General features: G+C 34.6%; 1 protein-coding gene across 2 annotated transcripts; it reads right to left on the bottom strand.

Annotated features, from left to right (window-relative positions):
• Positions 1 to 1,405: 1,405 nt before the first annotated feature.
• Positions 1,406 to 9,527, bottom strand: LOC122610331 (uncharacterized ATP-dependent helicase C29A10.10c-like). Of its 2 annotated transcripts, none has more exons than XM_043783324.1 (8): positions 9,489 to 9,527; positions 7,754 to 8,788; positions 5,938 to 6,126; positions 5,773 to 5,868; positions 5,551 to 5,698; positions 5,325 to 5,457; positions 3,211 to 4,980; positions 1,406 to 2,741 (listed from the first exon to the last, which is right to left on the bottom strand). In XM_043783324.1, exons 2-8 carry the CDS (start codon positions 8,550 to 8,552, stop codon positions 1,974 to 1,976), a joined length of 3,903 nt encoding a protein of 1,300 aa, XP_043639259.1. In that variant the 5' UTR covers positions 8,553 to 8,788; positions 9,489 to 9,527; the 3' UTR covers positions 1,406 to 1,973. The 2 variants fall into 2 exon arrangements, with proteins under 2 accessions (XP_043639259.1, XP_043639260.1); XM_043783325.1 differs by having other exon boundaries at positions 5,551 to 5,695.
• Positions 9,528 to 15,236: the final 5,709 nt, after the last annotated feature.

Raw genomic sequence — 15,236 nt, 5'->3', positions numbered from 1 at the left:
TACGTGATGGGCACGAGACTAGCGAGTTTAATGAAATGATGAAGGTCATTGAAAGGATACCACTGTCAACAAATAAGGTTGAACGGAGCAAGACGTTTCTTCTCTTTTAATTTCACTTTTTCTCCCTCAGAACGTCCTGAAACGCCCTAGAACGCCCCGGAAACGCTCAGAACAGTGCCCCGAGGGGCGTTCTTTAAAAAAAATTGAATGGGTGTGATAAAATGGACGAATGAAGGAGACGTGTTATGTGTGGGACCACTTGTAGGCGTACTTGGTAACGCCTTGTACCACACAGCTTAATGATACATGGAAATGGAACTTGAATGGGACAAATAACTTCACAGTGAGAAACTTAAAATATTTTATTGATCGCTCAACATTGTCAGTGTCTTCTTCACGCACGAGATGGAACTCTTATGTTACCAAAAAGATTTAACATATTTGTATGGAGACTTTTGAGAGATGCCCTATCAACAAGGATGAATCTCTTTGATCGTGGAATTGATGTTGCTACAATCAGGTGTCCATTTTGCACAAATGAAGTTGAAATCACCTCACACATTTTTGGATTTTGTAAGTTTGCAAAAGAGATTTGGAATCGTATTAGATCTTGGCTACACTCGACGTTCGTGTAGCTGAACTTGTTGACACATTAGAGTGGATCTCATCTAGTAATGCGACTGATCACTACAAAAAGTTGATTGAGGCAATATGTTTTGTGTGTTGGTGGTCCATATGAAAACATCGAAATAACGTGGTCTTTGAGAAAGAGATGTTAACGGAAGAAGATGTCTTTAATTCTATTGTCTCAATGTCTTTTTTATGGCTATCCTTTCGTTGTAAGAAGGTTAACTTGTCGTGGTCTTTATGGTGTAATAGTCCTATATATTTGATGTAATAGCTTACTACTTCGATATTTTGTCGAAGTTCTTATCAATAAGATTTGCAGTTAAAAAAAAAAAAAAAAAAAAAAAAAAAAAAAAAACAGTGATGAATTTATTTACTTTTTAAAAGAAAAAGTAAACTTGGAAATATGATAATTAGAAATGATAATTTTCATATATTTGTTTGTGAGATTCATTTCAAAGTTGACTTCAACTTTTCAGATGTTTAAAATATCCATGCAAATCAACAGCAGGGATGTTTAGCCCTTAAAATATTATACATATCAAGAAGTGATAATAGAAATTAGTCACATAGATCAAGTAGAAAAAAATAATGCTTAAACTTAATGAGTTGTTTTATTATACTACTGTTGCTAAATTTTAATCATGAGTACACATACATATAAAGAGGTTAAACTAACAAAATTAAAGGACTTCAGATAAATAATGTGTAACATTCTGGATGCGATGGTTAGCCTTGATGGAAGATCGATAATGAGCCAGTTATCCAGGCATAAAGGTAAATAGGTAATATGCCTCATATACATATATATGTGTACAGAACAAAATAGAGAATGAGTAAATCTGTAAATAACTTTCACTTGATCAACACCAACCCCTCATCTCCCTATACAAAAAAAGTATACCACAATTTTTCCCAATATGCCTATTAAATTAATCAGCAGAACCACCCTATATTTTGTTTCTTTAATATGCAAAAGCCTATCAATCTATCATCATAAGTCTGCATGTCATCAAATGATAAAAACTTGACAAGATCATGCAGTCCATGAATACAGTGAACAAAAAAAATTGCAGGAAAATAATATTGAACCTTTTCGACTTGGTCCTGGATTAAGAGGCTGTATGGTATGTCAAAACAGATTAACCTCGTAGCTCTTCACTTTTATGGAACGAATGAAGGCTGGCATTCATTGCCTGTTTTCAGGCAACTTTAAGATCATTGGTACTCATGCGCACAACTTATAAGCCCCACTAACGGGGTTCAGGGTTTGGTGTTCGGTGTTTGGGTCCGGGTTGGAGGTTTAGGGTTTGATATGAAATCTTGGACAACCTCTGGAAACAAATTTATGGTTGTCTCTTTCCTGCAACCCCATTTGCGTTTTGTCTCTTGTATTGCCAGGGATCTAGGGGCCGATCAGATTCATCCATGAGATTCTCCAATTTTGGCTCAAAGGGTTGATAACTCGCATATCTTGAAATGGAAGACGAGCTTATTTGATTTTCATCTCCTGATTGTGGCTCAAAGGGTCGATAATTTGCCTTTATTGATGTGGACGACTGGTTTATTTTATCTTCATCACCTGATGATGGCTCAAATGGTCGATAGATTGCATTTCTTGATGTGGACGATGAGTTTATTTTATCATCTCCTGATGGTGGCTCAAAGGGTCGATAACTCGCATTTCTTGATGTTGAAGATGAGTTTACTTTATCTTCATCGCCTGATGGTGGCTCAAAGGGTCGATAACTTGCATTTCTCGATGCTGGAAATGAATTTCTTTTATTCTCGTCGCTAGGTGATGGCTCAAAGGGTCGATAACTCGCATTTCTTGATGTGGACGATGACTTAACTTTATCTTCATCTCCTGATGATGTTCCAACCCTAGATTCCATATGCTCGTATGGTCTCTGTCTGGATCCAGACTTCACATAACCCCTTGCATTAGAGAACTTAGTCGGTGGTGGGCCATAGGATGGTGGTTCCACCTTGGATGCCGCCAGGAATTCTTTCGGAAGCGAATCCATGTCCATGTAACATTCTCTAGCCTTTGCATCTGCAATTAGGGCAGCCCAATCCTCTGATTGAACCAGGGCACTCGCATTTCCCATCACCTACATCAAATATCGGGAACAATTTAGCACCAAACGAATATGCTCCCATATAGAAAGTAAGGAAGAAACTACAGTTGGCAATTTCAATCCATCTACTTATGACTGGATCAATTAGGTTATGTTTTGTCACTAATGGGTCAAACAAGTAAAATAACTTAAAAAAGAAATAGATCAAAGCATTAAATGGGCAAAAAGTCCGTATCTATAATGCATAAAACTTCATGAATCATTTTGCTTAAGAAATCATATTAGTATTATCGAGGATATAAGCTCATTTGTGTGATCACAGTAGGCATTAGTTGGTATATAGGATGTTGAAACACTTACAAGACAAAGTGATTGAGTTCAAGCTGGCCCACTTAAACACACAAAAACTTTAATCGCTTATACCAAAACCCATTCTCAACCATTTACCCAACCAGCCCAATTGTAACCACTACGTTATATTGTTAGATTGCAAAACTCATACCCAAAGTCCCCTTTTTGCGCGCGTGAGAGCAACATTCATCCGCCGAATATCAGCTACAAAGCCAACACCATGGCCCGCTGCACGCACACATGACATAATAATTACATCACGTTCTTGTCCTTGGAAAGCATCCACCGTATTTATATAGAGATCCTTCCCATCTTCAGAATTCAATACGTCCTCAAACTCACGTTGGATGCATTTCAATTGCAGCTTATATGGTGTGATTATGCCCACCGACACTTTCCCCATACCCAAACTCTTGACTTTTTTCTGTAAATGTTCATATAGTCGAAGACAGAACTGCGCTTCATGTATATTTTGAAAAGAAGCCGACCCACCACGGTGTGATTCCCGTCCATGGGTGATATCATAAAAGATATAAGGTCTGAGTAACGGGTCTTTATAGTAATGCTCATCGGGCAAATTGGTAATACTTTCGCTATCAGTAAGGCGTCCTTGGTAGAAATATCGAGATGGAAAATCTCTAATCTGGGGATGCATACGATACTGCACAGATAGCAAAATTGTAGGGCAACCCGCTTGCTGAAATCTTTCAAACAAACTTCGACTGTATAACAACGTCCCTGCTGCCTTACTGATGACAGTTGCGGGAAGCTGTTGTGGATCCCCAACAAGAACACACCGGGCCGCACCGAGAGCCAGTGGTGGAAGAACACCTACTTCACTGGCTTGAGCCGCTTCATCAATGACCACCATATCAAAGCCATGGGTTAGCCGTGAGAAAAGCCTTCGACCACTGCTCGAAACTGTAGTGAAAACGATTTCAGCCTCATTTGCAAAACTCGCCTCTAGACTAGCCCGAGCTTCATCTATGTTAAAGTTGTTCCCTCCACGAAACTTGCCTTCTATTATTAATAGGCGAGACATTTCTACTAGAACTTTATCTCTACTCTCAACCACAGCTGCAAGATGTTGTAACAATGAGTCACGGTTCTGATCACGGGCCATAAGAACATCAGGGTCCACACCAACAGACCCTTGGGACCGACCTGCATAAGCTGCAACATTAAGTTGCCTTTGAAGGGATGCAATTTCCTGAGACAACTGAGCTTCACGCCCTCTTAATTGGTGCAACCACCCATGAACTTCCTCACGACTCTTGACCAGAAGCTGCTCAGTTCTACGTTCAACTGAAACGGCCTGAGCTGCCCGTGTTTGAGTATCAACCCCTACACGGGCCACATCAGGTCTGTAAACCTTCATCTCACCATCAATGAATCCACGTTCAAGGACACGCGTGAGCAGCTCATCGGTTGCTGCGTTTGAAGGTGCACAAACGAGCATTCTTGGTTTTGGGCAAAGTTTATGAAGGGTCCGAAACAGATTCTGATCCATACTCTGGAGAACCTGCTCTATTGACCCACTTGGGGCGTTTTCTAAAGAAAGGCTCTCGGTTGCTTGTTTGTAGCTTTCAGGTGCAAGTTTTTTAAGTAATGCAGTATAGTAATGTTGATACTGAACTAGATGAATAACATTAAGCATTCCCCATACAGTATGAGTCTTTCCTGTTCCAGGTGGACCTTGGACTAGAGTGAAGGGCCATGGATCTTGTCGTTTTGCTAAACCACTGGTTGTACCGGCAGCCGTATGCATTGCAGCCCAGTGGATTGCCGATAACTGGGGTCCATTGAAGGTCCTGTAAATATGATCGACAAAGTTTGTTGTAAAACATTCAGGCATGGAAGGTGCCTGTTCTTCATAATTCGGGAACTGCTCTGGACTTGGCTGAAGGATCGCGGTTTGCATCTACAGAAAATAATATTCAACAAATCATTATAGAAACAGATGATAATTCTCTACAGAGGTAGCAATGTCAAGCTATTTAAATGGGCCGATTTAAATAAAAAAGAATATGAGCTGAAAGACACCCAAAATGTATTCTTAATGCACAAAAAAACTATTTGAAAAACAACAGACTCAGAACAATAGAACTTGTGTAACAGGATTTGACATGGTATCGTTCATTAGTTAAAGATCAGTTGTCGGATAAAAAGTGTTTTCAGCAATCAATCTGTATCGGCCTGTTTCAACCTGTTATCCAACCCACCCATGCCATCCTTTTTCTCATATTTGCATATTACAGAACCCACCTGTGAATTGAGTCTACGAAATGCATGCAATGCAAGATATTCTCTTTGGGTTGTAGCAAGTGTGCCAAGAAAGATTAGAAACCAGACCCCCTTAGGGTTTAACTTTCTTAAAATGTGGTCATCATCAGCCTGGCTATAAATTTTAGATACAGGAAAAATCTTAATTAAGTATATTGGATATATTACAAGATTTTGTTAATTATAGCAAGGGCGTAAAAATTTGAACCTGTTCGGATCATAAGAATCCCCGACATAAAAATGAAGGACAAACCCTCTAGGATCACGGGTGTCTACCGGTATGTGACGCCTTACAGTACCAGCTACACGCCCACTGACCTCAGGGTCCTCCGTAATTGTTCTCTTAGATCTGACTGCTTTACAACAGAGATTTATTCAGTAGCCTGATAAAAAGATATATCTAATAAAACTTTAATATACATAAACAAACCTGTTCCAGGTCTAGGGGCTGAAAGAACTGCAACCTCGCCCTCTTTAAAATTCCATCTGCATTCATTGGTAGGTAGAAGTATCACATCGTACCATCCTGTGATCACATATAAGATAAGAACAGAATACACTGATATACACATACAAACACACATAACAGATATACCTCTTTCTCGCCTCTCAATGTTTTTTATGCGAACCATCGTATGCATGTCTCTAGAAGCTGCTTCAGTTTGTTCCTCCCAGGTACTGTAGAGCTGTGCCCGACATTCCTCAAAAAGCAAAGGCTCGAAAACTCGAACATATTCTTCTACTGACTCAAAACTTCCAGGAACACATTGCAGCTCCGCCTCCTCTGGATGTCCAAAAATTTTAAGTTTTTTTATTACATTATAGAAAACAATGTCCACAACAGACACTAATATAGAAGCTGAAATACTACGTTAATACTAAAAGTCTCCACATACAAATGGAAATAACCACATGCTAAGCTAACTATGTTAGTATGGTAAAACGAGCTGTCTGTAAGAGATGGTACAGATAATAGCTCACTACTACAAAAAACGAAAAAAATTTCTTCCGATCAACAGACTCGTGTGAAAATTGGACTCCGCCACATGAAAGTGCAGGGATCCCCTTGCTATGCATGGGCCTGAGCAATACAAACATTACCATTCATTCAATAACTAATACAATCACAGTTGTTATATTGTGAATTGTATTTTGTATTAACCCTAAATCATTAGCGGCAAATCGAAGAATAATCATTAGCAAGTAAAACAAGTGAAATACCAACTCCTAAGCAATAATATGTATGCATTCTTCAATGAAACAAAGATGCAATTGCATGATGATGTCATTTATAATCAGGAACCTATAATGGTCACTACTGATCCCATTGGTAACTGGTATGGCTCCTTTATTGTTTTCTTTCCAAATCCTACCGCATAAACTCTTTCCTCGCTGAATCACTTATCCTTTAATCCTCCTAGCGTGAGCATCACAAGAGTCAAGTGATGTTGAATTAGAACAATCTTTCTTTCAGGTTCATCTATTCATGACGTGTAATAGAAGGCACAAAAATATTGCGTCAAGTTGGAGGACAAACTGACAACATACAAAGACGCATACAAAAGAAAAGAAACATAATGCCAAAAAACAAGACCACCAGTTTGCAAGACCACAAGTAATAAGATTGAACTCTGTCAAATACTTAAACTCCACCACTGATATAAACCAAATGATTCTAGGTGGAGATTTCAAGCCACTTAGGGTTATGTTTAATCTGAAACGGGCATAAGGAAGTCGAAAGTCATCTCAAAGTATACTTTTTTGCATAGAATATCATACAGAATAATTTTTAGCAGCCAATATTGTGAGTAAATATAATCACTAACTATTTAAAAGTGTTTTTGTAAAAGAATTTCCAACAAATAATGTTTCAGGTCAACAGAACCCAACCTATCCCAGAGCAAAAACTGCCCATTCTTACTTGACCCTGTTATGATGTATTACCAGATCCACCAGATCCTTCCAACCCATTTTGCCACTTCTAATATGATCTAGCAAAAATAGACTTGCCTTTTATGAAGTACACCGTCATTTTTTGGAATATAATTTCAAAATTCACCACGATATTTCTCTACTTTTCTTTGATTGCATAAGAATGACCAGAAAAGATAATTTTTGGTAGAAAACAAAAAAGGGGGGACACTTAGGCTAACCAGGCAACCAGCTTTACAGTTTGTTTTTATTTAAAAACACAAGTCGATCCCATTACCATTTGAGTGTGTACTTAGATTTTTGCAAACACGAGGTTTCCGCTTTGGTCTAAAAGGATTAAGGGTCAAAATAGTGTAACTTTCTGTCTTGTAACCCTCAAACCTTCAAAAGAATCCACGACTATATATTTCAACACAACTATGTAATCAAACTCACACTAGATATATCAAATTTTAGTAACAACTGTAAAAAATTCAGACCTGGATGCCGCCAGAACTTTTCATTGGTCACCTCACGATGAAGACGCTCGACTGATGTATCCTGATACTGAGCGGTCGCAGTTGCTGGTTTCCTTGAAGGAAGCCTTTTAAATCCTGTTTTGGAATCAATAGGGTTTTGACTGATTAAAGGAGGTTTTTTAATAGGAGCGTGTGGATTCTTCATCTGCCTTAAATCGGCTGGCTGCTTCAATAAACGCTGCCTATGATCTGAAAAAAGTTTATCCTCGGCAGCAAGATTCGTCCCACTACTTGTCCTTTTAGTACGGGTTACAGGTCTTAAATCAAAATCATCATCATCGTCGTCGTCGTCATCATCATTACATTCAGATTTGGTACCATTAGACTCTACGTAATTGTTTTCTTCATTGCATGACTCGTCAACCTGTTTTGCATCCTCCATCACCTTTTCTCCATTGTCAAGAATAGGCTGTGACTCTCTCGGGACACGCGCTGTGATGGGTGGTAAGAAGTTCGGCCTTTTAGGGGTTGAAGTTTTAGGTGTTGCTTGCTTAACATCTTCTAAATTAAGAAACATTGTTTGTCGGCTACGCTTTTTACCCAACATCATTTCCTTTTGTTGGTCAGCCTTGGGTCGTTTTCCAGGATCAGTTGCAAGCTTTAAAGCATGGGTTGCTTCAGCCCCTCGAACCAATCTTCGTCTTGCGGGACTAGGAGCTATGACAGAATCTTCTTGGTTACTATTTTCACCTTTTTCACTATCACCATTCGTAACCATATTACGATCACTTTTATTCATAAATCTACTCATTACTTTCATTCATGAATCTACTCACTTATACCACCTTCATCAAACCATCCACCTTCTTCCTATTCAAGAACAGAGCTAGTACCAGGGTCGTTCCTTTAAATGGACTGGAAGACTGAATGAAAGCCCAAAACACAAAATGTATGAGCAAATGTACGTCTAATTACTATTCTCCGAGGACTACTGGAAACTGTAACAAAATTTAGAATTCTTGAAAGGTGACGAACTGACGGGACTGCCTTTTGTGGCTGCAATGAAGCAAAGTCATTATCCTCATTAGCAGGTTCATAAGATCAAACAATAGCTTTTCTCATAAACAAATAAATCTCCACTATCACTTTAACCCTTCAAATCTTTTGAATAAATAGACTTTCCAATTTTGTTTAACGAAAGAAAAACAAAATTTACTAAGACTGCAACTAGCGAAAACCTCAAAACTATTAGAGACGGTGAATAAAAACTACAACTTTAAATAATGGTCTTCTTCATTACTTTCTCAAACACCACGAAATTCCGTGATTCGTAAACAAAGCATTATACACTCACTTGCAATAATATATATATATATATACACACACACACACATACATACATACATTTTCGGTAACTCAAAAGCAATTCATTTCGGGAACTTAAAAACAGTACTACGAATGCATAAAACAGCAGAATAATCATCAATCACACACATAATATAGTACATAAAATGGGCAAGGAAGACGAGTCTTTGACTTAGATGTACACGAGCTAACCGGGATATATATATATAACAAATAAACATGGGGAATTTAATAATGTTATTAAGACTAAGATCTAATGTAAAGTAATCATGATTGAAGTAAACTAAGCTAAATTCAAGTAAGGTGGATTAATGTAACTTATATAACTATATTATTTACTAAAAAATATATATATATGTATAGGTGTAAAATGAAAAAAGAAAAAGCGGACCTGGGAGTGAATGAATGTTATGAGAGGGGGGGTTTTGGGGAGAGACAATGAATTAGGTTTTATAGGCAAACCCCCATGATTTTCGGAGTGGATCCAAACCCACCATAACCCGACCCACATAACTTTCACCAATAAAATTAACTATTAATTACTAATTAATTTTAAATATTTTAATAGTAGTATCTACTATCAAGTAATGTGGTTTTATTTTGAAACTCGTTTTATATAATTAAGAGTATCGGATACGTGATTTGTCACTCGGTATTGTTTGAATTGCTCGTAACGCGCTATTTAACGAATAACTTCTTGTCTAATCTAGCGTTTAAACAGTTTGAAATTGTCTAGTGGCAGTTTCAGTTATAGAAATCAAATATGTCCAATTATCCTTTATCCTTTTTGAATGTTTCAACATGTTTATCTTAGAATCTAATTAATATAAGTCCAACAAATGACCTGTGGTTACATATAATTTTATATATGTTAGTTAAAAAATATTCTAGTCTAACTTAGGTGCACATCGATATATTTATAGTTTGTCATTTTTTATTACTGTATCACATGTTACAAGTTTCTATCAATGCGTAATGCAATATTTTTTGTTTTCTTTTCAATGAAATCAAGTTACTGTTTTATTGTCTTTATACGCATATTGAGTTTCTAGCTAGCATTGATATAACCGGCACCTATATAAAGTGGACATGGTTTAGAGTAGATTCAAATGTAATGAATATATGCAGTCTAAACCTACAAATGCTAAAGAACGGTAAGAGTTGGTACCAAAAATATAGGTGATAGTAGCCGAAAGAAACAATTACTAAAAGATACTTTAAAGCTGCATATTTATCGATCATGTGTTCTTGATCTTGACAAGTAAACAAAGAAACTTACCTTGTATATATTAGACTCAGGCCCATACAATATGGCGGTGATGATAAAAACAACAGCGAGGTGATAATGGTGACAACATATAAAGGTAACAACGACGGGAAGTGTTTGAAAGAAGTATTTAATTAACATATAATATGTTTAACCTAGCCATGTATAAATACGGATAATGCAAGTTTAATATAGTATGAAAATTATAAAATTTTGACTTAACTTGATATTTTTGATTAAACTATATGATATACGTGCTATAAATATAAGTCTCTATATACTTAAAATAATAGCTACTTGAAGATTGCATTTTGATTTATCGTATATCGATTATTTCATTTAATATATATAATAATGTAGTTAAAAGGAGTTGAATGGTGTAATTACCCATATGTAACTTTTCACTTTGAAATGATCTATCTGTGTGGTTGTGTTCAGGTCTTTTTTTTTATATTTGTGAATGTGGAATTATAGGGGGGGGGGGGGGGGTAGAAGTTGTAGATTACATTTTATTCGTGTAGTTTAAGTGTAGAATTGTAGTTCTATTAAAAAGAAAAATAATTGTAGTTGTACTATAAAGTCTTAAAGCAAGTTAACTTATCATGGGTAGAATTTTGTACTCGAACTTAACATCATTTCTTGTTATAATATTTCAAAATAATAAGAGCTCCAAATGGTAAAACATTGATCTCTATCTACTTACAAAAACAAATTTGGAATGAAAAAATCACAAAATCATAGTATTATCGATTTGGCTATATGATGTTGGATAGGAAATTAGAAATGGTAATAACTAATAATTGTGCTGGAGGCACAACAATTGGTGGACTAAGATAGAGTAGCAAAAGATGGGCCAAACTAGCCTCGCTGCTAGAGTAGCAAAAGATGGTACATAGATATATAAAATGGAACTAGAAATCTGGGTAGATAATTGAAACGGCTAAGTTGACCCAATAGAGATAATCCATCAAAATTAAACTAGTAGCAGGGAGTGTTGTGAAACTCGATATTTGGGGTCAAATAGGTGAGTGGAGGGGGTCATGATTTTTTAAATATCGGATCAAATCGGTGTCGGGTTGAGTTTTATATTATAAAATAATAATTTTTGAAATTATATGTTATAGAAAATTAAAACTATATATAAAACTTTACACGTAAACATAACATAATTCTTCTACTTAAATATAATTGTCTAGATACTCACCGGGATATTAAAAATCCCATTACCCTGATATAATTGTCTAGATGCAATGAAAAAATATCATCAACGCTTAAAATAAAAATAAGTTTGACTTTATGTTGACCCGATACGATATATCTGATGTTTGATCGATATACCCGAGTACTGACCAAGCTTTATTTAGTGTTTTAATTTTCTATTACATATAATTTCAATGTAATTCTGACCAATTTTTAGTCCGAATATGGCAAAGTCGAATCCTCATCTGGCCAATATAAGATGGGAAATTGGCTATATCGATGGATTTTTACAACCCTGCTAGTAGGTAGTAATACTCAATATCTTTCAAAGGGTTATTTATCTTAATACTGTCTATCACGATGTATGACGAAGGTTAAGATGTATAGAGCCTTAACGCCTAAAATGAATAGGTTGTTTTGAAGTTTTACATAAGGTATAAATAACCTTTAGTCTTCTTTATATAAAATAAAGTATTTTTCAAAAAGTACAAAATTGAAAAAACAAAATACACGTTTAGTTAAGGCATTTAACTTTCATTTTTATAATAGTTAGTGTCACTTATTATCTTATTTTAGAAAACAAAATCTGATTTGCTTTCGAAATTGAAATTGAAAACAACTTGACAAGTTTTTTAATGAATTTTCAATAACTTAAAATATATAAAAATATAACCTATTTACCTAAAATTCTTAAAAAGGGAAACTTATTTAGTTTTCGCCTATTTAAAAGATCCAGTTTTTATAAATTTCTTAATAAGGAAAACATCGTTAGTTTTTGACGTCATGCCTTCGTTAAATGCCATGTTACCCATGCCACGTCATCATCTTTGCTTACATGGCATTGAATAAAACAGAAAATACATTAAAAATGAAAAAACGAAAATACATAAATTGAAAATACATATATACGGATATTAATGAATTTTGTGAGCATAATGTGGATCCCATTGAGTTCCCTTAAGTTTATTCTGGAGGGTTAATAAAGTTCGGCTCCAGTTAAAAGCTAAGATAAGCTGCCTCTATATTTGGAGTATTCGCTTTTCAGTCAAGCTCCTCCAGTTCATTTATGAGCCGTTTCTCGGTGTCCTTGAGCTTCTGAAAAAAGAAACAAGCAAATTAGATACAAGGTAAGGCTACACAATAATAGTTCTAGTGATGAAATTGGACTATATTAATCTAGTGTTGATAACCCTTGATATAATAATAATGATAATAACCGCAAACAGCTATAAAGAGGAGGAAGGCTCTAAATTATCATTTTGTTCTTGTTTCCGAATAGACGATGAGTCGATGATGATGAAGAAGCTCTTCCTTATACATATATACATATATATATATATATATAATATCCGTATATATGTATTTTCGATTTATGTATTTTAATGTTTTCCATTTTTAATGTATTTTCTATTTTAGTCAATACCACGTAAGCAAAGATGATGACGTGGCATGTGTGATATGGCACTTAACGGAGTCTTGGCGTCAAAAACTAACGATGTTCCCCTTATTACGATTTATGAAAATTGGATCCTTTAAATAGACGAATACTAAATAGGTTACCCTTTTTAGGAATTTTGGGTAAATAGGTTATCTTTTTAAAAAGAAATTCTTTTAATTTTTTAAAAAAGAGAATTGTTTGGGGTCAGTATTTCTATAACTATGATCCTGATTAAAGATATTACTAGCACATGATTTTGTTGTAGACGATAATGCTTTTGTGTTTTGCAGGATCCTGAACTAAGGATCATCATCCAGGATATTCGGGAATTAGCTAACGGTTGAAAATAAATATCTACACTTATTCAATCTCATCAGCAAGAAAAGAAACGTACAACACCTTGAATATCGCAAACAGACTCGAAGAATAAACGTGTCAAGGAAGAATCAACGTCCACTTTTGATCTTCAGCACGTTGAATAATATCACGCGGGGGATCCCAGATTTTCGAATAGTAAGTTAGGAGTTTACATTATAAATAAGAGGTGATTTATTGAGAATAGAATAATTGCTCTCACAGACTCACACTTGTATTCTCACACACAACTTCACTGCATATTTACTTTCTTTTTCGTTTGTTAGCTCGATCAAATCACTCTCAACCTTATTGTATTATAATCAACCAAGATAATAAAAGAACTAAGGAAGGGTCGAATGAATCCTTCCGGGGTTTTTTACCTAAGATCACTTAACTAGATCAAGTGTTTTTCCCCGTCAACAAAGTTCTGGTGTCGTTATTTTTTTTTGTTTTTTCTTTAAGATCCTAGCTTTAATTCGCAGTGCTTTACATTTATCTTCAACAGTTTTCTTAATTACTCGAAGTATTTCTGTCTCAAATGCTTTTTCAAAAAAAATTTTAGTTAAAACTCTTAGTTTTAGTCATTATTGTTAAGAAAACTTTCCTTTTAATTGAAGATCCTTGAACACCAAACCTCACTTACAAATCTTCGGTTCTTCAGTTGTCTAAAATCCTTTCTAAAATTATCCTAGGTAATTTTTGACCAAAACAAGAAACTTGAAGAGAATATATAACAAACAAACTTTAATATACACGAGTTATTGTATTCAATTATCTATTCGAATTCTACAAATAAAATGAGACATTACAAAAGGATTAAGGATAATGTTTCTCAATGAAAATAGAAGACCTCATCTATAATCTATCTACCAATAAACTAAAACATGATTGACATGTTTTTGAAACGACACGCGTCGTAATCCTTCATCAACACATGTCTTTTAAATTTATTTATTTTATTAAATTAGTTTTTTTAATTGTATATATATATATATTAAATTTTCTTATTAGACTTGGAATTAAACTCTAACTCTTTGATGATAGGTACAAAAGACAATATAACCTTATTTGATTGATCTTTTTTTAATTATTAAAATTGTTTTTTTTTCTCAATTTTTCAACTCCTATTACATATATTACTTATATAATAATAAGTTATTAACATGAATACTTCAAAATTTTGAGTTTACAATTTGAAATTAAAAGGTTATTTGTTGTCATCGAATATGCTTACAAGTTCTGATTTTGATGTGATTGTAAAATTTAAGGTAAATCCCAAACTCTAACTAAACATATATTATATTTATCATTGTTGTTTATTATAATTTAGATTCGATTATCGGTTTACTTTAAGCACAAATTTATTTCATATTCATGAATCATGTATCGGCATATTCAAATTTATTTATGATATAATTTATATAGCTACAGTACATCGTACGAGTGTTAGAACTAGTAATATTACTAAAAGAGGAGGTGGGGGTACACTTGGCACCCCTAATCCTCCTCTTTGAATCAAATCTTCTCTCCTTATTAATCATCTACTTTTAATATTAATGGTTGACCTTATTATTAATTATTCAAAACACTTTTTATTCTTAAAAATCTCCCAAAAATTATTTATCTAAATATATATCCTAGAAAAACACTAACATATTCTCAACCCAAAAAATACCTACGGCCAAAACAAAACTCACAATCGACTATCAAAAGGATTTTTTTTTATTTATATACTTTGTTCATATTTAATCATTATTATTATTATTTAACATTTAATTCTTATGTTATTGTTATTATTATCTCTTTTAATTTAGTTTGTTTTTCATTATAAGTTCGCTATGGTTTTTTCTTCAATAGCAAAAAATAAGACTACATTA

This window comes from Erigeron canadensis, chromosome 8 (genome assembly GCF_010389155.1).
Source record: "Erigeron canadensis isolate Cc75 chromosome 8, C_canadensis_v1, whole genome shotgun sequence".
NCBI classification, from domain to species: Eukaryota; Viridiplantae; Streptophyta; class Magnoliopsida; order Asterales; family Asteraceae; genus Erigeron; species Erigeron canadensis.
This window is presented reverse-complemented; position numbering and strand designations above follow the sequence as displayed.

Excerpts from the sequence above, each read along its gene's own strand:
- LOC122610331 (XM_043783324.1), bottom strand. The coding sequence starts at position 8,552 with ATGAAAGTAATGAGTAGATTTATGAATAAAAGTGATCGTAATATGGTT. Across the intron at positions 5,869-5,937 it reads CATTGAGAGGCGAGAAAGAG|GATGGTACGATGTGATACTT; the intron begins GTATATCTGTTA and ends ATGTGATCACAG. Across the intron at positions 5,699-5,772 it reads AGCCCCTAGACCTGGAACAG|CAGTCAGATCTAAGAGAACA; the intron begins GTTTGTTTATGT and ends TCTGTTGTAAAG.